At 35.1% G+C, this 26645-nt stretch overlaps 1 protein-coding gene across 7 annotated transcripts in view; it reads left to right on the top strand.

Moving 5' to 3' along the window:
• The window catches only part of LOC128993993 (elongation of very long chain fatty acids protein AAEL008004-like), a 125741-nt gene that overhangs the window by 89098 nt on the left and 9998 nt on the right, over positions 1-26645 (top strand). For 4 of the 7 annotated variants that reach the window (XM_054418165.1, XM_054418164.1, XM_054418166.1 and 1 more), the window contains 2 exons: positions 21416-21499; positions 22323-22513. In XM_054418165.1, the coding sequence (XP_054274140.1) occupies positions 21442-21499; positions 22323-22513 (249 nt within the window). In that variant the 5' untranslated portion in view covers positions 21416-21441. Of the gene's footprint in view, positions 1-5422; positions 5448-11421; positions 11523-21415; positions 21500-22322; positions 22514-24898; positions 24980-26645 lie in introns of those variants that run through there. The other 3 variants (XM_054418170.1, XM_054418169.1, XM_054418167.1) reach the window with 3 other exon arrangements.

Genomic DNA, 26645 nt, shown 5'->3' with positions numbered 1-26645 from the left:
TCAGCTTCAATTTTTTTTAGACAAAATCAACTCAGCTTCAATTTTTTTAAAGACAAAATCAACTCAGCTTAATGTTTTCATAAAAAAAAACTCGAAACCGGGTTTAAACATTTATGTTAAAAAATTGCATGCTATGCATCTAAATTTGTTCTACGTTTTATTAAGGTTAATCCACATATGGTGCATTTCAAAACTAATTTTAATTGGCAACTAGCCGTTACCCACGGGCTTCACCCCATTTGACTTCATAAGTATTAATAACACTGTTAATTGGTTAAGTTAAGCCGAAATAAACAAAACAGAATACAGTAATACAAACAAATAATCAAACCTGATTTTAATAAGGTAATAAATTGAAAGAATAACAAACAAACAAAAAGTACACTGCCCTGCTAAGAAAAAAGGCAGTATCTGCAAAATTTTCGATATTGAGTTATACATGTATTCCCATGTTTTAGACTACGCTGAATCCGTTGAGCTAAGTTAAAAAGCCGTATCTACAGTGGTTTCTTAGTTATGCACATATTCAGTGGCAGTATCTGTTACCTTTCCCTAGGCTTCCTAAGAAAGAAAGCAGTAAGTACAGGTACTAAGAATAAAAGCGGTATATGCTCTGCAGTTACTGCTTTCTTATTTAGTGTCCTACAGATACTGCTATTTTACTTAGCAGTACTCATCTAATTGTGTAGTTACTGCCTTGTTCTATAGAAATGGTTGGCCAGTGTGACATCAATAAACAGCTGAAAACTAACTCTAAATATTGTAAACAGAGCAGTGAAAAACGAGGGAAATGAGTGTGGCTCTTCTTTGAATTAGTAAGTCTGATTTGTTCATGAGCTAACCTCACTAGTTGGAACTGACACATGAGTGATTGTAAGCTAAACCAGTTTTTTTTTCTGTGAGTGTATTTTCTTTTTTGAATGAAATGGTGTTTAAGTGTAACAAATGCAACAAAGAAGAGCTGACCAGTTCCTTTTATAAGTTTTTTAAGGAGTACAGAGACTTTAAGAATATTAATCTGTGGCTCGACAATTGTTCAAGCCAGAACAAGAAAGAACTGGTGTTTGTACTCGTTTTTGGTTGATGTTGTGAACAGCAAAGAAATATCTGCTGAAGAAATTAACTTGTGGTATTTTGAGAGTGGCCACACATTTATGTCTGCAGACTCTACACATCACCAAATTGAGTTGGCCTTAAAGAAACAAGGCAAAACTTACGATTTCAACGACTTTGTCAGCGCCTGTAAATCAACCCATAAGGGAAATGTTTGTGTGGCTGAAATGACATCAGACGATTTTTATTTGTGGAGGGATAACTCTTCTCAAAAGAAATTGAAAGTCCTACTCGACCAAAACTTGCAGAAATTGCACATGTCAAAGCTGAGAGAGGAAGTTTTGTTTTAAAGTATAAACAGACTTTTGATCCTGATAAAGATTACAAAACATTGGACTTTTTGCAAATGAAAAACATGAAGGCGGGTAGCAGTGCTCCTCAAACAATGGGTGTGCCAAGAGGATTCTGTCCTCTAAAAAGAGACAAAATTTTGAAAGAGCTAGATAAAATTTTACCTGAAAACCGAAAGGTTTCTGGAAAAACCTACCAGTACCTCAAGTTGTGAACCAAGACGGAGGCCGTAAGAGGAAATAATGGTTCCGGATGGCTGAAAAAAATGTTGACAAAGTTGTGTGTGACAAAATTTTGACTGTAGCTTTAAAATCTAAAGACTATTATTACTATTAAGCTGTTTTAAATCAGTTTTCATAAGAATTTTATTTGTTTTTATGTACTAAATAATACTCTAATTTTTTTAATGAAGAAATGCATTATATTAAACATCACCCTGTCTTTATTTATATATTCCAGATTTTTAATATTTCAATAGTAAACACAACAAATGGAATTTATCTCGAACAGTTGGTTACAACTTTGCAATAACAACTTTCAACGACAAATTTAATAATGTAATCTCAAATTAACAAAGCAGTATATGTAATTTGAAGAAAGGGGTTATGCTCTAGAAAAGGCAGTATGTACATAATGCTTTCTTAAGCTGTCATAACTAGTGATGTTTGCTAACCAAAAGAGCAGTATGTACATACTGCTTTACAGCAACTTTATAATTAGTAAATTGTTACTAAGTAAAACAGCAGTATCTGCTTTTTTAAATGGATTATATGCATTTTCTTTTGTTTTTAAGTGGAAAAAGAAGGAAAATGATATTTTTCATCTAAAAACCGATAAAAAATGTGAATACGGTTATAAACATATTACAGCTGTCAAAAAAACTTTGGGCCAGTTTTCCCACATTTCAGGTTTTTGCAGATACTGCCTTTCTCCTTAGCAGGGCAGTACAGCTGGGATATTTTTTAACATTAGGTATATGGAAAGTTTCCTTTAGAAAAGAATTATGACCTTTTATAAAATTTTAGGGAAATTTATGAAATAATGGATAGTTTTGTGCAAGGTTTCTCGTCATGACGAACATTTTAAGTATATGGTTTTATGGGGGTGTGACTCGTAGTTTTCTCAAAAGTTCATGAGTACTTTGGGATTTATATGGATTCATCATATAAATCGTCAACACATCAGCTGGTAAATTGATCATCTGTTTAAATTGTTGCATTGTTGTCACCCAAGCCACTTTCATCTCCCCGCTGTAATGAAAGGTGAAGAAGTTTCGACAGTAAAGTACAAATAACAGCTGATTCTTTGACACACTCTCGATGATAGATTTGGCTAAAGTTCAAGTGATTTGTTTCACTAATCACCGCTTGTTGAACCAACTGACGGTGTTACGGTAATGCGTGTTTCGTGTTGGAGCATGTCATAACATCCTACAAGTCTTGCAATATTGTTCGTCCGCTAAAGTTTAAATAATGATAATTATGTAGTGAGTAATGCACGTAATTAGAGCGTAAAGATATACCTAATCTATATTTATAAAAGAGGAAGTTTGTATATAGGCCTATATTTGAACGTTGTGGACTCCGAAACCGCTCGACAGATTGTAATGAAAATTTAAGGCATTAAAGCATTATTGAAGGATGGTTTGTGTGGAGATTGGTGCAGATCTGTCAAAAGGGCTCCGCCCCAGTGGCTCTGGAGTTTCCCATGTTAACCTTATGAGTACTCATATTTAAATGGAATTAAAGAATCTTAGCTGTTTCAACTAAACAATTTGATTATGTGATGATCAATAGCATTAAAAAGTTAATAAGTTTACCAACAGGGTGCAGCACTATTAAATTGTTTAAATTTATGGCAACAGTTGCTAATTTCAACCAAGCAGCTGTGTTACAAAATTAGAACTGTCAAAGTAGGATTGTTTACAGTTATGTTTATGCTTTTAATTTAATAAATAATTTTTGATAGTGTGTGAATAAGGAGTTTTATTTTTTAAGTGTGTAATTAATTAACTTATTGACTTTTTTTCAAAAGGTTTATAAATACCTATTGAATTTGTATGGTTTATTTCCCAAAAAATAATGTCTGAGAAACGAAAGTAGCCAGTTAATATTTTAAGTCAATACTTTAAGTGGATTACTAAAAGTTTATCTACATACAACAGATCCATGGAATAATAATTATTCTCTTAAGCTTTTTCTTCCCGTTGCTAATCACGGGTACAGTGGCTAGTTTTATGTGAAATCAGTCGTACGAAAAGTGGATTTTTTTTAATATCTTACGCGAATTAAGGTTTTAATGTAATAATTTAACACACCTTTCCCTTTTTATAAGGATAATAATAATGCTTAGTAAGTATGCAACAGTTGGCAAATTCCCATTAACTTTCATAAATTTGCGAGATGGTGGTACCCACATATCATTATTTCGATCTATGGAAAGTCACTATCGCAGAAATTACCTGTAGGGAACAGTGTTGTCACTTTTATGCTAGTAGACGTATCTAAGAGCTCCGTCAAAATAGTTTATTTGCTGATTCGTTTATAGTGTAAAGGTAAGACTTGAACTGTCACCATACTGCCAGATTGAACTCTTTTATATTAATAGTCTTTTTATTACTTGAATACAATGCAATGTTAGTACTGTGTAGTTTGAGTAGGGTATTTTATTTACTATTTGATTCTTATTGGTTACCTTTTAGAATTTTTCACTGAACATAAATTTTGTCTGTAATTATAATGAAAGAGTGAAACACAAATTGTAAAATCTACCGTGCAATAGAAGAGTACATTTAGTTGATTTTAGAACACTTACGGCAACTGGAAAACCGGGTTCAGACTTTGCAATAGAATGATACAGTAAATAAACTACACTACTTTGGGATATAACTAGGTCAAATACGAGGTATATTGTAGCCTGTTATAAACGGATATTAAATATATTTTTTTATAAACCCTGAAATATTTATTTTGTTGGTCGATATTTGTAAATTTTAAATTTGTCAAGTTTTATCAAAATATATTCATAAACAAGCAAACTACAACAGTTAACTTATTCTCCATAAGAATAACATGGGAATTTTAAATTTACAATTTTTGAATACCCACTGTAACCAATAATCGCAAAAAGACAAATTGTCGTGTTCTTTAAAATGGGTTAAAGAAAAAAAATTGTTTGACAATTTTGTGTTTCGAGGGTCAAAAATGAGGATAACCTTTTTTTACCCCCATAAAACCCCCTAAACTCCCGTTTCCATTGTCCAGCAACCATGCTGGTTCGGGACCTCCTTCAAGTTTATCCTGCCCTTGCCCTACACCTTCAAGACATTTTTTTTTATCAAAATCGGATAAAATTACTCAAAGTATCGCGCTCACGGACGTTTATTATATACATTAAAAATTTGAAGTAATAGTGTTCTTGGCCTCTAAGGATATCGAAATGAAAAATCGGTCCCGTGCCCAGGTCTTCCGTGCCACCTACGGTAATAGCTACTTTCCTTTAGGGAAATTCGTTAAAAAAATATTTAACATGAAACATCACCGTGCATATTGTCTATAGGCTAATGAATTTATAATGATGACTCGATAAGGTAGTGTATAACTGTGTCGGATTGTTAAATCCCCTTTTTCCTCAATAAGCAAAAGGGCATAATATGTTTGTTGTTTAGATCCAACACATTGCCATACAAAATGTCCTCTCCATACAAACCGTTGATGCATCACTGTTTGCTTGTTTACATGGTGGACACATGCTACCTTGTTGACAAGCCGTTGACCTTAAGTATCGACACGAGTTTATCATGTAGTTGACTAAAGAACCACCCTCAAATACACCCATACTTTGGTAAAATCTTATAAACAAATATTATTTGTACTATTTATGCTGAAGGTGTGTCTTTTCAGCTGTTTAATTGCCTATACAAAATAGTATAAATTTGTATTTTATACATATTTTCTCCACACTGTGTATTAAATTGGGTATGGTATTGAGAACTAATTTTATGTTTTCTTACAGGTAAGCTGAGAAAGATTTACTCCTATTATGTGAGTACGAACACTAAGTTAATTATTTGTGCTCACTTATACAGTACCATTTACTATTGCATACTGATTATGAATATTCAAAACATCATTCTTCCAGTAATAATGCTCATAAGTGATGGTAAAACTCGTTGAAGATATTGTAAATGCAGTAAATGCTCATTGATCCGGACTAGTTAGCGATTCACAACTAACCTAAGTCCGGATTAAACAAATAAATTTTAAGAATTAATCCAATTAATTCTAAATTTAATTGGTTATAAAAAAAACAACTAAAATAGCATGGAATTCTAAATATAAAATTATTTACTTAACTCATTCAGCATAGCTATCTGACGGTGAACAGAAGCGAATTTTCAGCTAAACTGGATCAAATGTATACAAACTGATGTCACATGGCTCTGGATTAAGTCAAGTCTTTGCCAATGAAGGTTTACTGTATTTATTATTTTTACAAGTTATTTTTTGAACTGAAATCAAAAGTGTAAATGCAATATCTACATAACTAAAAAAAAAGTCGGGACCACATAAGTTTGCAGTTGAGGGAGGAGCCTATTTACCATATGGTTTTGAATGAACCAATGAGAACGGTGCGGTGTTGCCAAATCTAATAATACCAGCTGATTTGAAAATATTGCTTTGTATATTTTAATTAGTGTTGTCAACGGGTGATGTGGCAACGTCGCACTAGCCTTGTCTTTTGATTGGCTGAAACCAACTGCAAACTTACGTGGTCCCGACTATAGTGTATTTATCGTCACAGGTAAAGCTTTGTACGGTTATAACCTCTAAGCGTACTGGCGTCTCTCAATTATACAAACTCTTGGTCAGCATCAGCAGCCACTGACCATTGCGGTCTTCCTCATAATTTATAATCCATCTTCCATGCGATGTTATTGTATATTCCTATCATTCGTCGGTTTATCCACTACTATAGTTTTAAGTTTCTGTTGTGAAATACCGGAACGAGATAAGGTTAAACTTGACTTGTTTTCCCGATTGCCTGCGCGATCGGGTTTCCTTCACGGACATTCATTAGGAAAATCAGATGGTTTTGTGTAGTCATGACGCTAATGCGTTGGGGAAGATTTCGGTCCTAAGAGGTACTTTAGAGGAGGTTAGTGACAGGGTGCGACATAACGTGGTGGAGTGCTGGAGTGGAGACGGTGGTTTTTGGATTTTGACATTACTGTAAGTACTAAAATTATTGTTTTTGCTGAAATACATGACTAGTCGCTACTTTTGAGACAGTGGCGCAACGAAACTGTTTATTTTAGGTTGGATATGACTGCAAGATGAGTATAGAATGGAAAAAGATACACTGTGTTGCTTTGTTACGAACAGCTGTTTCCGTAATCTTGAGCATTCATAAACATTTCAACTATTTACATCTTTAAAAAGTGTATTCAAATTCCTTTAGATATACATTGTACATAGTATGTTATTGGTAGTTGTACACATTGCTTTGCACCATCTCCTGCCTAGTAGACGCGTGCAGTTATGTAACAAAGCTAATACATTGTGTAAGGTATGGCCAAAAACCTTAGCCTACTCTCTCTAAACGATGTACACTAGCACTTATACCAGTTTATGGGGCCGTTTCGGGTTCGATTCAAATACAATGGGATTCTTTGTAAGGTGATGTTACTAAATCGTGTCGGTAACCGTCGAATTAGTTCCTAGGATTCGTGTTCTCTGTTGCTTAAGAGAAATGAATGAATCGATAGTGACGTTTGAGAGGATTGTGTCTTAATGTATTTGAAAAGGACTTGAAGGTTAACGAGAAGTGTGTTGTTTTGGATTATCTAGGTCGTAGTCAGGACATGGTGGCGAGAGTCCAGCAGGAGTTGCCAGGATACGTCGGCAAGGACAGAAACATCATCCTGACAGTTTGCACATTCTTAAGGCACAATTGTATATTTTGTCGACTTTGTTCATATATTGTGAGATTTTTCTTGCTTTTTGCCTTGGATTGTTTTATCTGTGGTTTTATCTGCTGTGGGGATAGAGGTTCCGAAGTGTTTGAATTGAAATACTATCAAATCAAATTCCTAACTGTGTCATGAATACTCTAGCAACTACAGTAGTAGTGTGAAGTAACTCGGCAATTAAAAGATCGTAGAATCTCACCTACATTACAACTTCGTAATTCCAGCTTCATTTCTGTGTGTTTATTTCTTTGGATGGTTCCATTATTTAATTTTTTTTCAAACGAAACCAAAAACTATGTTGACGTGAGGAGATTTAATTGAAGATGATCACTTAACAAACGAAATATAATTTTTTGTCTCCGATCAAATCTCAGGATAGGTATGTGGCACCCTACTAGCAAGATGAGTAGTAATGTTTTGTATAGGGCAAAATAGGGACATTGAAGGAGAACGTGGTTTTAACCTTCAAAACGACTCTTTTTAAGTCCAATGCTTAGTTGTTTGCAAAATGCTTGACTCGGATCGTGCCAGGTCCGAGTGACGTATTGACATAATATTCGTTATCTCAACAGTTATGTCGCTGTAACTGTTGCGTTCTTATGACGCATACAATCTCTGGCTAGGTGAAACACGTTTGTAACCAGTATAAAAAGTAAAAATATCTGACGTGGTTCCACTTCAGTTCCGTGTTGTGACGAGTATAGAGTGTAGATCATCTGATCTGGGTCCGCGCCAGGTCTGAGACGTCTGTGGGCAAATCTCGTGATCTCAACAGTTTTGTCACGTGAGCTTCTGGAACCCCACCTGGTAAACCCTCTTATACACATGCTAACAGCATCTACTCGTATGTTCCTTGATATCCAGTGCATGATTTGAAGTTTAGTCTCCTAAGTTGAGGCTCCGTTTTGCAAAACCGTTAGTAACACAGATCCATCAAGACGTTCGTGCGTCTCGTCTGGGATTTGTCTGACAATCCATGCAGCTTCCTCACGAACCACTCGACGGAGCATTGTAGCGGGAAATACAACGAAGAATTGGCGGGTAATGTGGTATTTGATGACTCGTTATTTTATTTAGTCATCGGTGTATCCAAGAAATATTCGATTGGAATGGAGACGGTTCTTTAGTTTTTAAATTCGTATTTCGATCAAACACAGGTTTGGATTGCTCATATTTTTCCACATTTAACAGATCTATACTAGACCTAGGCTAAGTTATGTTAGCTATAGGAAGCAGCTAGTATAAATAGTAGAGCACTAAAAGGTCTTAGGATCAAATTCCGCCAATCACCATGGCTTTTAGCTAATGTCGTATTATGTCATATTGCCGCGGACCTCTAGTAATCGCCTGAAGTGACGCGTCGGGATTCTAGGCTAGAGCGTAGAGTTCTACATTGTGGAAATATGACATAGAGTCAAATATACCATGAAGTATCCAAAGTCTATATCAATTGTAGGCAATGATTGTCAAGCTTCAAAGAATCAGTTGGTCAAAAGAGTTAAAGTATGTAGTTTATTATTTGAACAGGGGTAAACACATGCAAGTGGTGTCATTGCGGTTCCGCTAGGTTGCTTAAGGTTGCTCCCATAGGAGATTAAACACCCTGAAGAATATCCACTCAATCGCGGATAAACAAATAATCGAAACATATTTATTCTGTTATTCATGTTCATGTATTAAATCATCGAAAAAACAACTGCTGAACCAATGTTGAGCCTTGCTCAGACACCTTACAGACAATTGCAGCGGTACTTTGTCATCAAACCATCATCTATCATTACCTCAACGCGACACCCAGGCGTTACGAATTGACCGTTGTTTAGACCTCGTTCACTGCTGGTGCAGTTCTTTTCCGGGTCACCAGAACAACAGAGTCGGGAGTTTGTTAGACATTTTGTGTAGTGCAACAGCTAAATTAGATTTTGGATGGAATAGCAGCTGTCATTGGTCTTGGAGTGAATGAATGATTAAATAATGTTAAATAATCAGCTGGAAAAATTGCACAAGATGTTATCAACCAATATGCTGACTCTCTGTTCATAGGTTGTTTAAAATACGCGTTGTTTTAACCAAAAGATTGATTGTGGCTCTAATAATTGTTGAATCTCTATCTTCAGGAGATATCCTCGTCGTTGAACTGAGTAATCCATCATGAACAATCTCCTGAAGTTCTGACCATGATTCAATGGTTTACTTTCTGTGAAAGCCTCCCTTCTAGTTGAATGCATGTAGTTAATCGTGTTTGAATGTATTATTCGGCTTGTAGTGCTGTGTATTTGAATCTACTAGTCCTCCCCACGGATATGGTCCGGTCGAAATCGTAAAAACAATTTGAAACTGCTACAGAAATCATTTGTGGCCGAATTATTTGTTTGTTAAATTCTGCAGAGATTCGGCAAAATCGCATAAAAATTCATCGGATGATTTTCATGAGGACTACTGAAGTGCCGGATTTTGCAAAATTGTCAAATAAATTTTGAAATCAAAGTATACTCGAGATAACCTAGTAATATTCTTTGGTTTCTTTCACCGTCCAAGTAGCAATTGAAATACCATTCTACCGCTCATTGAGTGTCTTCCATCGTATATCAACATGACGTATTAACTTACGTTGGGTTTATGAACTCTGACGGTTTACTGCCAATCGTAAATAAGATAATTGACAAGAGGTTCTGCTCCACTACCTGTTGAATGTAAAATTGATCTCTCAATTTGTCTACCTTTTTGTATTCTATTAGTCAACGCTTCTATCCTAATACTAGCTCTAGTAACAATCTTTTACACGGTAGATTTCATAATCTTGCAGTTCGTTTCATTAGTATACCACCAGCAACAAGGTCATTTCTTTTGCAGACGAGTTTCCCCGTCAGACTTGTGTCTCTTCATATAATAAGTCTCCACCGCAATTGCTCGAGAGTGAGGCAAGATTACGTAAATGGTTGTAATTAAAAAGTTAGAAAGAAACGCGGGGACAACGCGACTGGCTTGAAATTATGTGTGGTTGCATCAACTCAATAAGGGTTCGTCACGAGCTGCTGCTGTGCAGAAGAACGTCTCTCCTTTGTTCTGGAGGACCTTTGAGGATTGATTGCGGAGGATGGAACAAGAATTTCAACAGATTTTGATTTCTATAACTAATTGATAATGCAATAAGATACAGGTGGATTCTGTGTATCGGTTTGTTACGATTCGATGTCAAGACTACTGATTACGAACCTGACATATTCACACATTGTAAAGATATTATCACGGTCATTCATAGGTAAAATGGCCTCGGAAGTAGTCCCATGGACGGCCACATTTTTTTTTTCTAGGTGAAGCTTATGGAAGTAAACAATTGATTGTATATTGGTGGTCGAGTGACGATTGTTTTAATGTAGATTAAACCATGAATCTACAATCATCGAGGAATTGAAGAATATCAAGGAAGATTAAATTATTATTATTCTCCATGGTAAAAAGTTCACACTATGGTAAAACGGTTAATTTTATTCCGAGTTAGCTGATTAAAGTAATCCTAGTTGTATGAACTGAGTAGCTCAGTTAAGTTTGGTGCTTATTTTTTTATCCTGGGTGTTTACATTTTCTACAGTACATATACAGAACCGCATTGTTCTTTTCTGCGTCTTCGTTCCGTTGCGCGAAACATGGATGAACCAGATAGTAAGATAAACTGGGTAGTTAAGATAGTTTAATAACGATTAAGCCACCTTGTAAACAATCTCTTTTCCTGAAGTGGAAAGTCGACAATTTAAAATATAAAGTAATGTTCTGTCTAATTTCAGAAATCTAGATAGCGTATTGTTCTTATTTATTTCGTATTAGAAGTTTGTTGAAACCAAAATAAGCATGAACTGTTGTATTGCCCGATTCTTGGTTAGAGTCATAATCATACACTTTAGGGTAAAGGAAACGGTCGCGACCTTACAATGTTTATATTTGTTGGATTCCTAATATACTGTACAACATCATATGTAAATCAAACGCATTAGCTGTTATTTTTCAATCATATGTTCACAATTTGTTTTGTTATTTTTGAACCACATTGGAAAAAGCTTAACCAAAATTCGCAATGTTATTACGGTAATTCAGTGACACTTTTATTTATTCTGAAGATTTTACATTTTGTTACATAACAACCTAAAACGTAAGTAGACTTTACATTAAATGCTATATATTTTATACCAAAAGTAGACCTCCTGCGCCTTTTTACGAGTCTCCTAGTACGACAACATGAAGCTATCACCTCGGTAAATAGAACGCTTTTAGATCCGATGACTTGTGAACGATTTTGTTTACTGTGTAAACATTGCATTCGTTGCCCGTTTGTGGCCTTTGCCTACTTATCCTTGAATCTTTGATCTTGTGTAGGTCAATAACTGTAAACATCACCTGTCCCAGTATTGTCGTCTAGTCAGCGAGTTGTGGTCGTCGTGTGTCGCCAGTAGTCAAGTTGCATAATTTACCATTTATAGGATAAGTATAATCAATGTTTTGAGTTCACAAACTGCTGTTGTATGTAGCTTTCTTTGTCAATATCAATTACAGTAGTAGGCCTATATAGCCTAAACAACGTTTTTCGTAAGGCTCTTAAAGTTATCTGACACAATAAGGTCTTATATTTTGAAAGACAAATCCAATTTTGTTTTCGTATAGGTTACTAAAGCTAATGGTTGTATCTGAGGCCAAACCTTGGCTTTATCACGAAGCTCAAACGCATTGATTAGTAGTGGGATTTGAACTGGGCCTTCTCATAGAAGTCTCGCGCTCTATCTGATGGAACCTGGAACGGCAGGTAGTTGGGTATTCCTGAATTGCGCCAACTCCAGGGATCCACCCGATACATTCATTAACTGCGCCAAGTGGCGGCCTCTTTAACTGTATATTTGAGTAGGTTAGGTTAGGTTGGTTGGGTTGGGTTAGGTTAGGATGACACGTAAACAAAGACATTCCTTCTGCCGGCTTTTCACCCGTACCTGGCTTGGCCTGGCTCAATTAAGGAACTCTTTGGCGCAATACACGACCGATGGAACCTCCTGACCCTCTGTCAGCCTGGGAGACTGTACGCGGGCATTAAACCATTGGCCAGAATATTGTAGAATATTGTAGAATATAAAACTATACTTGCCGAGTTCCACCGTAAAACTCACAAAAAAGTTAACACATATTTAGTAAACTCTATTCTGCGTAAAATGATAAACCCTATTGATGTGATTTTCATTTGTCAATTACGAGTTTGTATGTGCATTTGGATTGGTAATTTGCTCATGATGGACGTTATTGCGCCAATACATGTTGATCTTATCAGCAAGCTGCTGAACTTCGCCCGGTGATACTCAGCACACATTCGGCGATGTCAGCATCACTCAGGTAGCTTAACTAGGCTGCGACCTGTATTGCGGCGCTTGATAGACGAGATGAGGAAAATGTTTGATAATTACAGTGGAACCACTTGTCTATTGATAGCAGAAGACAACTCATGCCCATTGTTTAAAGGTGGTTCAAAACACACTAGCAAATAGAAAACCTCACATAAGGTTTTCTAATTTGCTCTAAAACTCATACACTGGGTTTCTCGTGTCAATATTGAATCTATACATACATTGTGACAACTTGTAATTATCGACAATCCAGCGAGGCTGCAAGGCTGTTTAGAATTGGAGAAGTAGTAGACCTTGCTCGGACTATGTAGTCAGCTGTGGCTCACTTCCGGTCGTCTGCTACTTCCGTCCACCTCACGAGTTGCTCACCTCTGATCACATCCGAGGGCGGTGCTCAATGATCAATTACCAATGCTCAATGCTCAATGACCGCTACTCCTCGGTCTAGCCGCAAGGTCTACGGAGATATCGGTCGCATTCTCGAATTTCCTAGCCTCGGGAGTTCATTGGTATTTCCGAATGTGGTTTGGGCTTTACGTCCATCCTTGGCGGAAGTCGATAGACTTGTGTACAAGAGAGTGATTCTGAGTTTTAATTGATTCGGAACATGGTGATGAATTAATTAAGTAGGTAGCTGTCGTGTTGATGTTTTGATTAATTACTCGTACCTAGTGCTGATGAATTCATTCAGTAGGCTAATGTCTAGTGTTGATAAATTGATTCACCGTACAGTAATTGTACAATAATGGGTCTGTTTAGTACATGTTGAAGAAACAGTTCTTAGTACCTATAGTATGTTGATCGATTTATTACCTGATTGGTTAACAAGCTGAATCGTACGGTACTGATAATGTGACTCATTACCTGGAGAGTTGATACACTGGTGTTAATTGCACTGCCCGGACCGTGCCGCACAGCTCAATATGCGCCTGGGCTTAAGGCGGTGACACACTATCGATCTTTTCCCCGATCAAGACCCCGAACCGAGCAGGGAGAAGGGAGAAGGGAGATAAATATCAGCAAAATTTTACTCCGAACATTTCCCCGAACATGACCAAGACCAGACGAATTCTACCGAGCGCGGCAAAAGGAAGTTTGGAGAGAGATGGAGAGTGTGTGCGAGTGAGAGCGCAAAAATAAAATATTCTAGAAAGGATGCTTAGTTATATCTATTGATTTCTATTGGTTTTATTCATTGAAATAACGTTACAGAATGATCATTTTAATTGCCTTTAATAATATTAATGTTTATATTATTTTTGAAAGAATTTAAGTCAACATCAATTACTTAATTCAACCTTAATATTATTGATATAATTGATTTAACGGTTTCTACACTTTCAACCTTGACCAAACAAACCACAAACATTACATCTTAAATGATTATAATATATAACGGCAACATATTACCCAACATTTATTTATTTTACCAATTAAAGAGTTTAATTGCCATATTAAATCAGAACTATCAATGCTAGCGCAGGCGGCCGCTCGGTGCGGCGCTCGCGACGATGTACGGGGCAAAAATGTACCGTGACACACTATCGTACATCGGACCGTACATCGGACCGATCTTTTCTTTGATCTTTCGCCAAAAAACCGCCTCCAGAGCGCTCGTCTCCCTGCTCGGCCTGATGTCTTGTTCGGCGTCTTGATCGGTGTACGGACCCGTGACACACTATCGAACATCCTCCCTTCGACCTCCCTTCTCCCTTCTCCCTGCTCGGTTCGGGGTCTTGTTCGGGGAAAAGATCGATAGTGTGTCACCGTCTTTAGACCTCTAGTTTCCGATAGTTGATTCAGTTACACAGATTTTATTATTTAATACTATTTTTTAATTCATTACTTTAATTGCACAATTAGGATTTAACGATCTAATATTCAAGAGTGGCTTTTCTAACGGAGTTGTATTTTGGTAATGGTGATAAAGTATTCTTGTATAAGTTATTTGGTCTACCCTGTCTTTTAAATTTATCATCCAAACTCAGTTGCATGATTCTGCTCCGTGGAATTTGTGTGGTGATGAATATGCTTACAAAACTTGCACGGAGTTCACATGTGAAAAAAATATATTAGGCCTACAATATCATCCATTCAATTTAAGATACGTCTAGAAATTTGTATTCATTCGATTAACAAAAGTGTTTCTGTAAAAAATTAAAGAACGAATTTTAACATTTTTATTTCAGTATATTGTTTGCAGACTATTGCTGGGTTTTAAAATAATGCTTTAACCTTTTAAAACTGCCTATAATAATGAGAAACGTAATTGAAAATACTCTAGTTTCTATCTCTAATGTGGCGCAGGCGGTGGGAACAGCTGATTGGTGACATAACACCTGAGTTTCAACAATGAGCTCCGATCAGCTGTGATCCTGACCTACTTTCACACATCCGTCGTCTTGCGTCCGCCGAACCGAACGTGTCAGTATGTTGCGAGACTTTTCCGACTTTGCGAAATGTCGAGTCGTACTGGGAAATGCGGGATTTAGTTAATAAACTCCATAATACTAAACAAAGTACATAATATAATTTGTTGATGACCGTCAATGTAAAAATGTGCGTATCTTCATACTTGGTTGGGTTTGCAGCAAAAGGTTGAGAAACATAGGCCAATCATCCGTTTGTTTTTTTGATGGGGGAAATGTATTTAAGTAAACCGTGTTTGACCCCCTACAGTCATGGGGACTAGGTCGAAGAATACCACAGTTGGGCTATCAATAATTAATCGAAAGAACCATAACGCTCATGAAAGTCATCATGAAAGGTTTAAACACATCCGTGTTTTTTTCTAAATTCACTGTTAAAGCATGCAAGCAAAATGCCCATGGGTGTGTTAAGATCCATGAATAGGGAAGCTAAGATGATTCCCTTGTTCCCCTATCATACTAATCAGCTTGAATGTGCTGTTTGGACCACCATCTTCATGAACATGAACATAGTTGAGATGAGCAACAGCTGACTACCATAGTCCGAGCAAGGTCTACCACTTCAACATGATCCATCATAGACGCAAAACATGAGCCGGTTGGAAAACAAAGATCAAAGATTTTGTGCATTGATGTCGCGTGTAGACATGCAAGGACCCAAGGATGATCCGTGGATTAAAAGTGTATTGACTTCGCGTGCAGTAATGCAAGGACCCAAGGATGATCCGTGGATTGAAGTTGCATTGTTCTCGCGTGCAGACATGCAAGGACCCAAGGATGATCCGTGGATTTAATGTGTATTGTTGTTGCGTGCAGAAATGCAAGGACACAAGGATGATCCGTGGATTGAAAGTGTATTGTTTTCGCGTGCAGAAATGCAAGGATGATCCGTGGATTGAAGGTGCATTGTTGTCGCGTGCAGACATGCAAGGACCCAAGGATGATCCGTCGATTGAAGGTGCATTGTTGTCGCGTGCAGACATGCAAGGACCCAAGGATGATCCGTGGATTGAAGGTGCATTGTTGTCGCGTGTAGACATGCAAGGACCCAAGGATGATCCGTGGATTGAAGGTGCATTGTTGTCGCGTGCAGACATGCAAGGACCCAAGGATGATCCGTGGATTGAAGGTGCATTGTTGTCGCGTGCAGAAATGCAAGGACCCAAGGATGATCCGTGGATTGAAGGTGCATTGTTGTCGTGTGCAGACATGCAAGGACCCAAGGATGATCCGTGGATTGAAGGTGCAAGGACGTTGTCCGACCTTGCTACAGTTTAACGTAAATAACTTTCACTGAGGAGCGACGACCGCGCACCTGCGCTCTGCTTCTGGTTTGGTTGGCGGAATCCAAGGCATTCTTGGGTTGTTACTGTTTTAGTTGACAGGACGTAATCTACCGAAGAAAACACTTCTTGAAATATCGTGTGGAAGGGCGTTGAAATTTTCTATTTTGTTAGCCCGTCTTCTGACTAAAACTTTCAAGTTCATTGAATCATTTTTGTGCTAGTCTACGAGGATAGTCTAACTAAATATTATTCTGATTTTTGTGTGTTTTTTCCGACGAGAAACTTGTCATATCACCAATGAAAACAATGATGCCAATATCAAACTTTTAAAGTATCTAATTGGAATACAGTTTAGTATTTTCTGCTTGAACTGATTTTCCAACTTTAAGCAGTATGAGGCAAGATGAAATTTGATTTTCAATAAATTTTTTTATGTTGGTAGAATTAAAAACGCTGTAATAGGCCTATTGTATTGACAACTATGTTTACACACTAAACAGCTTTGCTGAGTTTTATATTTGATACACAACACTTTCGTTCTATGTGGATAACAAGGATACCTAGTAAAGTTTTTTTATGTATTCTTTGCTGGGTCTAATAATTTGAATGTCTAGATTTTCTGGGGAATTTTACAGTTTTTGTCCAGTCCAACAGATTAGCTATTTAATTCTTTTGACAAATTAAACCTGTATCCATATGAACTATAAAGTAAATTTGAAATCTGATAGGTTTCAGTGTAGACTGTACGTGGCATGTTTGCTGGTAGCTCGGCTCGAGATTTCCTCCTGGTTTTCAAGTGCCATTTACCAATCAAAAGGCAATCATTCTATTGAGTGTTTCTTTGTTAGTCTGTACGTATTGGAATGCATGTTCCCATTGGAATTGACGATTTTTCCTCTTATTCAATCAGGAGATTCTAGCCATATATTTGTACACATGTGGTTATTTTTTGCAATAATAAGCGATATAAAATTATATCCAAAAATGTGTATAGAATGAATATGTTTCAAGCGAAATCATTACTGGGTCCAAATGCAATTTGTCTGTACGGTATCAATTAATGATAACAAAGAATAGGGTTTGGAACGGTCCCTTGCCAAAAAAATTAAAATAAAAGGAGAACTATTCTGAAGGGAATACACTATCTCTCAAAGAATATAACGTTTTAAGGGTTACCCTGAATAAAAATCTTATCCTAAAAAATAGCTGTTTTATACTATTAATAAACATAATTTGATGAATTGTAATGAGCTATATTTTTTCTGTTCACCTAAGTTGTTACTATGTATTACTTCAAGTTTTATTTCGTGTCTGGTGTAGGCCTACCCTTAGCAAATAGCTAACATTACATTATTATGCCATAAAGCCATTATCTACATAAATAACACTATAGAATTTCAAGGTTTTGTCCATTACCTGAGCCAATAATTATTTACATGTCACATTTCAATACCAATTACCATATGCTTTCATTAATGATTACCACCTCTGTTATTATTTAATAACCTACAACCTTATAAAAACTTATATTCTCAATTACCGGATTAGAGCCTTGTCTTATTACCATAATGAATAGTCAAAACATCTTTTACTTATTGAAATGTATTATGTAAGGAGATATTATTTACACAGAAATAATATTGAGTAAAATAAAACAGTAAAATAATTTTAAGTTTTTATTTTTAGATATCATCATTAATAACCATATAACAATAAATATATTGCCAGGAGAGTGTTTCAATTTTCTTGCTATCACAGATTAAGAGATTGAATAACACAGTATCCTTGGCCACAAATTGAGCTATTTATATAATGAAACAATCTTTATTGTTAAATAAACTGTTAATTGTGGCAGAATGTGGAAGGAAATCCTTCTACATACTGATGTTGGAAAAACAATAATTAAACCAGATAATTCAACTTGAGTAACAATGGATTCTTGAAAAGGCTGAGCAATTAGCAATGACAATAGCTTGCAACTCTTAGAAAAAGTATCAGTACTTATTGTATGTTTAAACAACGTGATCTCTTATAGCTTATAGGTCTTTGTTAATTGGCCTAGATCGTTGGAGACAGTATTTGAGGTCTTGTGGCTCTCCTGTATTTTTAGATTATTTTACTGGTTTAAAAATTATTACAACCAACCAAATATTTGTAAATATTTTAAATTGGCTTCAAAAACCTGTTCTAAGTACCGGACATGAACTACACACTAAACCAAATAAGAAGACTGCTCGTACTTAAAATAAATTGTCTTACTTAATTCTTGTTAAAAGAAATATAAATAATAACGCAAACTTTGAAATAGTGGTGATTTCTTCTCTTTCATTGTGTTTACACTACCATTATGTACCATTAATGCTGTATTTGTAAGTTAGAAACATTGTATTCACATAAACTTCAGCAACAATTATCAGACATGAAAAACATACAAAAAAAACTCGAGATTTTACTATATGATAAGGACAGTTAGTATACTTACAGTATGCAATGTGTTTGGTATTTAGGATATGTAGCATATAAAAAAACACATAAAACACACATTTGAGAAGTTTTGTAATATTCCATTGTCTCTGATTTGATTTTATTCATGCTACTTTTACATGCACTAATTAAGATTGCAAGTTGTAATTCAAAACAGCACAATTGTTAAGCTTGCATGCTGCACTGCCATAAACCAAGTGGTAACCAAGCATGATCAAGTTTCCCAACTTTGCCTTTCACTACTCATGTCATGTCCGCTCTGTTTATTGGTGTTTGGCCTTCTTCTTCTTCTTCTGAACACAGTGGCATATGAAACGAAGATTGTTACAGTTATAATGCTGCAATCATCCTTAGAAGGCAGATGATAGTGAAAAATGGAGTTGCTCCTCCGTGAGATGAAATAGTTGGTATGAACATCGAGATTTTGCACCAAAGGTACAATACTTGGGACTTTTAATTTCCATAAGTTTTATTGTTGACGTGCACTTGAAATTAGAACACAAATCTGGTTTTATCGAATAAATTTCATAGTCACATTATTAGGCTCAGACAAGCAACTATTGCTAGTTTTTTTAGATTGATCTTTATCAAAAACTATCCAGCTTGTCAAAACCAATAAATCTGTTAGCAGTATGTATACGCTTGCCTTTATTATTAAACTGTTTTATAGGTTGTCTATAATATCCCATAAGGCATCCAATTGAAGTAGATAAGTGGGGGTTTAGGCTGTTTGCTTCTACATGAAAGTTACTGCTAGGCTGAGTGCTAAACTTTATTGAGAGAAAAATAAACAAACCACAACGCTATTTCAGCACTAATACAAGAAACCGTTATATGACGTGGAGTGCTAAAAAATGATTTGCGGTTTTCAAGTAACCTGAATCGTCGATTCACGTCCTGTGAATTATTTTACTGACAGCAAACCTGTTGGGTCTGCTGGAAATCCCATTGCTGTAATTATATTTGTCAATTAAAATGTTTGTGATTGCATAGATGTACAGGATAGTTGATAATGGTTCTCCTAGCTCAAGTTCTCTGGAGGCTTGTTTGTTGAGTAGGAAATCACTATTAGATGAGAAGTAAGAAGATATCATAACATCTTATTTCAACAAGCAATTAGTTAATTTTTTTGGTTTAATAGAATACATCGATCATTATATTTATTTGTCGATTTCTTAAGAAGCACCTAATTGGAATCCAGTAAAGTAAGGAAATTAAACACAACTATAAATCTTGTATAGAGTTTGTAGTTGTTGTTAGACGTTTTCTTAAAAACAAAATACCCAGGATTTTTTTTATTGTACTAAATAAGTAATTATTTAGTAATAAGGAATCGTTTTACCTGAATACTATACAATACCCCATTTTGAAGAATCTCATCTTTTAGGTTTACAGGAGCCAAATATGAAGTGGTCAGAAGTATGACTTGAACCCCCGAAAGAATGTGTAAAGTTAACTGATATTAGCAAATTTTACTTATAAGGGATAAGCTATTACTGTAGGTCTCACGGTAAGACTTAGACCTGAGAAACAATTACTTGATAAATATTTTTTTATCACATGCATGGGCAATTTTATTTGAAGAACACATTCTTCTCCGTAACTAGAATTCGGTGGTGGAAAGCACCTTCACAAATAAAAGATGTTCAAAAATGTGGTGATGTCTAGTCAAGGATCCAATAACGTTAGGGAAGATGAACTAACAAATTCAATATACTACATACATACATATCCTCTCCCATTCCGGTTGTTTCCCGGTCTAGGTGTGCCTCTCCATCTTCTTCTGTCCCTCAACTATAAAGTATTCAAAATAGTTTGTGTGTAATGCTTATATACAAAAGTATTCTAGGACAAGTCAAGTTGTAAAGTGTACAGGTGATGATTTTACTTGAAACAAGTTTTACGTAACTGGAATTTTAGCACTCAAAAGATATTCAACGATCAGATAATTCCAAGAGATTCATGAGGTAAACTGGTTGGTGGTCTTGCAAGGTCACCTGTTGACCTCTGGACCGCCTCTGCTCTGACCTTTGACCTCTCACCTTGTCCGGCGACCCACTGACTCCACCACTGCACCTTGTTCATCATTCAGCAAACGTCTCATTATCATTGTCAATGCCTTCTTTGCATAAAGGTCCCACTTCCTTGTGATAGTGACACGGCGGATTAGTTGCAGATAATGTAAATAGATGCGCCTCAGATGCATATTGTGCTGTTTTCACAGGTTTCCCTCAGTGAAAGGAAGCAAGGCCCCCCCAATATCCCCCCAAAAATTCCTCTCTGGGCACCCCTGAGCAAGGGTGTGGAAATTTAATAATTTTGATAATTTGCAACACTGTGCCCTAGAAGGCTTCTGTATCTATTCAGGATTGGTTGAAGATTATGTTAGGTGTGTTAATTCTTACATACTTATTGTTAATACTCATTAAACTTTGTTAATTTCATATCTGTTTGTTTCAGAATATCAGTCAAAGAATCTCTAAACCATGGCGCTCATACTCCAGTACATCGATGACATGCACCGTGTATTCAACAAACACGGAGGTCAGTTTTATAGCTGTAAATTATTTATTGTCAAGTATAATGGTAGGTAGAGTACAACAACATAAAACACAATCAATTTTTAGGAATGAATTTATTTTTAAGGAGTTAGCCGGCTACTTGTATCTTGCATATGTCCGTCCTCATGTGCCACAGAGCCCTGTGCTTTAAATGTATCCAGCAAAGCAAGGGGTGAGCTGGTACAGTACAAGGGTAAACTATACTGATAAATTTAGTTTTCCAATTGACTGTAAGTTATCATCAATGTACATTGTACATGATGAAAGTTTAAGACATTTTTTGATATCAGCAGATTTAGAAAGAAACAATCTTCAAACCAAGGTGTAATAACCACTATGGAGCTTAACCAGGCTTATCATTAACTCTTTATCAGACCTCACTTTTAACTGTATATTTAATTTCGTAAAAATTGTTTATCCTTAGGTATTTTTTAAAAATCCACTAAGGACATTTTGATGCAAAATTACATTATTTATCTCAATGCACCTAGTAGGCTGAAATTAATTCTAACAATATGTAGACAATCGTAACTATTTTCGGCGGGGACGCACAACAAAAGCATCCAGTACAAGTCCATGCCTTCTGAACTCTGGGACTTTGATTGGATCACTTTGTATAGGTGATATAACACTTGTATTGCGTAGCTCTCAAATTTTAATTGCGCTTCAAGTTGGAATTCAACTTTAACATCCATTCCTCAAATCATCACTTCTTGTAGGAAAAGTTTTCAAGGAAACTTTCAAGTATTCAATTTAAAAACTACTCGTTTTGTGCTATCAACTAACTTTTAATTCTTTCTTTCCAGACCCTCGCACCAACAACTGGCTTCTGATGTCCAGTCCGTTCCCCACACTTGCCATCTGTCTGTCGTACGTATACCTGGTCAAGGTGCTAGGGCCCAGGCTCATGGAGAACCGCAAACCCTTTGAGCTGCGGAACGTCCTCATCGGGTACAATCTCTTCCAGGTCATCTTCAGCTCCTGGCTCTTCTATGAGGTGAGAAGATCTGGCAAAATATTTCTGAGTTGTGGTCTAAAACATCCAGACAATAAGTGGATGATAAATGTTTGACAAATTTCTGTTACTTGAGGATGTTACTTTTTTACTGAAAAGGTTGTTTGAAGTAGTAAGACACATTTAGTAATGCACACAACTCACTGTTAGGTTCAATGCTGAAGGGTTTTGTACTGAGATAGTTTAGTCTACCTTCAGCAAAGTTCTAATAATTGAATAATGTTGGTTAAATGGTTAACCATTTTTCCAACACTAGTGATAAAATCCTTCAAACATCATTTATACCTACAGTCATCAATAACTAATTTAACATAATAATACTTGAACGCTATTAGGGAAAAATAGAGTCTGTCTCATAATGATAAATGTTACCACAAAAGTAAATTGGGGTGTTCTCATTGCCCCACCCTGTGATATAATAAATTGTTATTGATAAATTATTAAACTGGGGTACAACAGTACCTGAGTTGGTTAGATATAATGAGAAAATAATTGTTGGATCACTTTTAAACTACATCACTATTAAATTATTCTATATACTAAGAAAAGGTGGTTTACCTTATATATAACCTACAGGTCAAATTGGATGTAAATCAAAATAAATTAAAATTTTTTGTAAACACCTTTATCTCAAAATTAACATTTTTAATTTTATCATATTGTTGTAGGTTACTTGAAAAATGTGGTATTATCATCGTAAAATTATTTTAAAACTGATGAGTATGCCTATGTCATTATTTTATTGTGCTAATAACATCTTTATTAAAATAAACTAACAGTGGTTTTGGATGAATTTAAAAATATTATGCAAGCCTTCAGTTGTCAATTATATTATTAATTTTTAGATACCTTATTTATTTTGCGAGTTGAAACAAAATTCAGGTGGTTTATTTTGCTAACTATCTACGGTTCAGTGTCTATGTCTATACATTTGTAAAGCAAGATAGTGACATTACTATTTATTTTCGGAGTTAAACTTTATTTTTTTTTAAATATTTATGGAGATAAACTATACTATTTGTAGTTTTTTAAGAAACTTAAAATTTTTCTAGCAACACTCTTTTATGAGTCACTCTCGCCCAGTTTTGTACTAGATACTGCATGCTGTGTGTATATGTTATAGATCAAATGTGCTTTGCAAAATATTTCACACTTTCGCTTGGGGGCTTTGCGTAAACCAAGAGTTTACCAGAAAAAATTAGAAAATCTACAAGACAATGTCTGCAATTGAATTTATTTACTGTAATGATTACGTTAAAATGGTGGTTTCCCAATTTCCAACCAAGTACTGTTGAGAAAAACTAATTTCATGGAAAAAAAGTATAATGGTTAATTACTTGATTAAGTTTTGGACAGGCTATATTAAAATATTTTAGTAACAAAATTACTATAAAAGATTTAAATCTTTACAAACAAAATTAATAAGATCTTAGAGAATTTCCCCATACTGAAGAATCTTTTACCGTAGGCACAGAAAGACCTAGACCCAGGACCGATTTACTTTTTCATTTTGATTTCCCCAGAGGTACAATCCAATTAGACGGATTGAAATTCCCTTAGTATGCAGGTTTGTCGCTAAGAGTATTTTTAATTTAAAGATTGCTAAATGTTTCAAGTTTAGAAAAAATACTAGATCATTCTTTTTAGTTAACTACACTACCAGGCCAGTTCACTAGCAGTCTATTACAGTTTTATAAGATTTGTTACATTTAAGATAAAAAAAACAAATTTTTTGTCAGAAACACAATTTAGCTACTGTTTTCAATCAAACCATCTTAGATAGTGTTTTATGATTTGAAAAACCTTCTAAAATTAAAATCAAAATAATTTCTGTATTGTTGGGATAATAGGATTAATAGGGCTTTCTTGACTTTAATATTTTACTTTATTTATTGTTGTTTCGCTATGTTTCTCTCATATTGTTGTTGTAGTCGTTGAATTGTGTTTTTGTCTTGTGTTTCCTATTTTCTTTGTATTTGTCGACTTGTTTGTTTTCTTTTACTCTTAGATTTGTAAATTAGTTTCTTCTCATGTGCATTGTTATTGTTGCAGCATGCAGTTTTGTGTAATAGTTGTTTTTTACTAGTTTTTTCAAATAAATTGATTTAAAAAAATATTTGTATCATACATTTTTTTTTTTAATTTCGATTGCACACAGCTGTTGGACAACCTTACTGTTAAAAACAATTGATAATTTTTCATCAGGTAGTTTTTTTTCACAAATTACAACAAACAGTTTTTAGTGGCGTAGGTAACATAGGAACATAGAGAATAAACAATTCTTCTCGTACATATAGAAACCTCGTTCAACTTTCCTTTGTGTAATCTGTGTACTTAACAATTGTTATCATCCCTGTTGCATTTCAGTGCTTAATGGGTGGATGGTGGGGAGAATACAGTTTTAGGTGTCAACCCGTCGACTATTCAAATTCACCTTCGGCAACAAGAGTGAGTTTTGACACCGATAAAAAACACATAAACAGTGAACATGATGTGTAAACGTTATTTTGGGCAGAACACTAAATAAACATATCTTGTAAAAGTGAGGACTTTGAGTACACTCGCGGGAAGTAATATCGAAGAAATGCAATGTCTGTGTCGCCACCCTGACTTACGCTTGGGCTTAGGTTAAGGTTGATTGAATGAAGATTATTTATTGACCGAAGGTGATATAATTGGTGGTGGTGCTAACAGACCCCCACTCTGTGTTTTTGATCCTCATAATTTATTCCTACATTAAACATTACAATATAGCAATCTTTATTTTGTATCCTGTACAATTCAAATATTGGTATAATGGTAATTAATTATACTAAAAATATTTAGACTCCTTATAGTATTTGGTTTAACCAATGAAAATATTGTATTTTGCTTTGCTATCACATTGATCACACTCAACGTTGGATTTTTTAAAACTCATTTATTCAACTCCTAAAAAAATATACGGTTAAAAAAATATATATTTCATAAACAGTTAATAATTTTCTTCAACTGAATATATTCATGTTGGGCCTATATGTGTGAAGTTTAGAAACAGTAATGTTTTCAAAAATTTGAGAAAAAATATTAAGGATTATAATCCAAGAAGATACAACAAATAAAACATCTAATCTGTATTTAACTAGGTAAACAGGTGTTGGTGATGGTGATATAATAGTAAATTGGGTTGTCAACTAAACATTATCGCTTGTTTTGCATGCTTGTAGCTGCTTATTTGTTTGTTTCGTCTTAGATGTTGTTTGGTAATGGCATTTAACCTAATGTAAACTCATTTACTACAGTTTTAATTTATAGATCACATAGTTAGCAAAACTTAAGCTTTCAAACCACATACCATACTTTTGGGCTGCTTAAAGCATATTTTAAATTATTTAGGTATTTCTTAGGTTCTGTTTCATATTTGTTTTTTATATATATTATTTGATCATTTAGACTTTCATTAGAGCTAGCTATAATTATGACAAAATATAGATCAGTTACTTTTGTAGATCATCCGCCATTCCCTTTACCCTTAAATCTAATGTATTTGAGGATTAAAAAAATGAAGAAGTGTACTACATTTAATGATAAATGGTAGAGTCCTTAAATAACCAGCAAACTGATCATGAATTTGTATCCGCATTGTAGGAATTAAACATCGATTTCCACCATATTGTTTATCATAAACTCTTGTTAGGTCTCTAAAGCATTAAATAATTAATGTACTTCAGAAGTAACAGAAGGAAGTTGAGGTAAGAAATTCCTTTAGACAAAAATATGAAAATGCCCATCAATTATTTAATTTCTATTAAAAAGTGGTTGACTTGACTGCAATATAAAAGTCAGCAAATAACCCTCTAATTAGTTTTTTTTTTACTGAGAAAAATGTAGTATTATTAACACTTTTTTGCTATTATTTCAAGTACAACCTACAGTAATACTTACTCAGCAAACTTTTATAACCTTATTTACATTGTAAATATTTATATTTTTAGTAGGTATGAAGGTGCGGCAGAAGTAAATTTATACTTTATTCTGACCTTTTTCTTTGAACAAACGCATGATTTATTCTATTGTAAATATATTTACTGTACATAAATATTTGTAAATACATACCTCTTAGTTGTTGCATCTT

The sequence above is a fragment of the Macrosteles quadrilineatus genome, unplaced genomic scaffold (genome assembly GCF_028750875.1).
Source record: "Macrosteles quadrilineatus isolate MER2022 unplaced genomic scaffold, UCM_ALF_1.0 Scaffold_5__1_contigs__length_97177068, whole genome shotgun sequence".
Taxonomy (NCBI): Eukaryota; Metazoa; Arthropoda; class Insecta; order Hemiptera; family Cicadellidae; genus Macrosteles; species Macrosteles quadrilineatus.
Note: the sequence above shows the minus strand (reverse complement) of the source record. Positions and strands in the feature narration are given on the sequence as shown.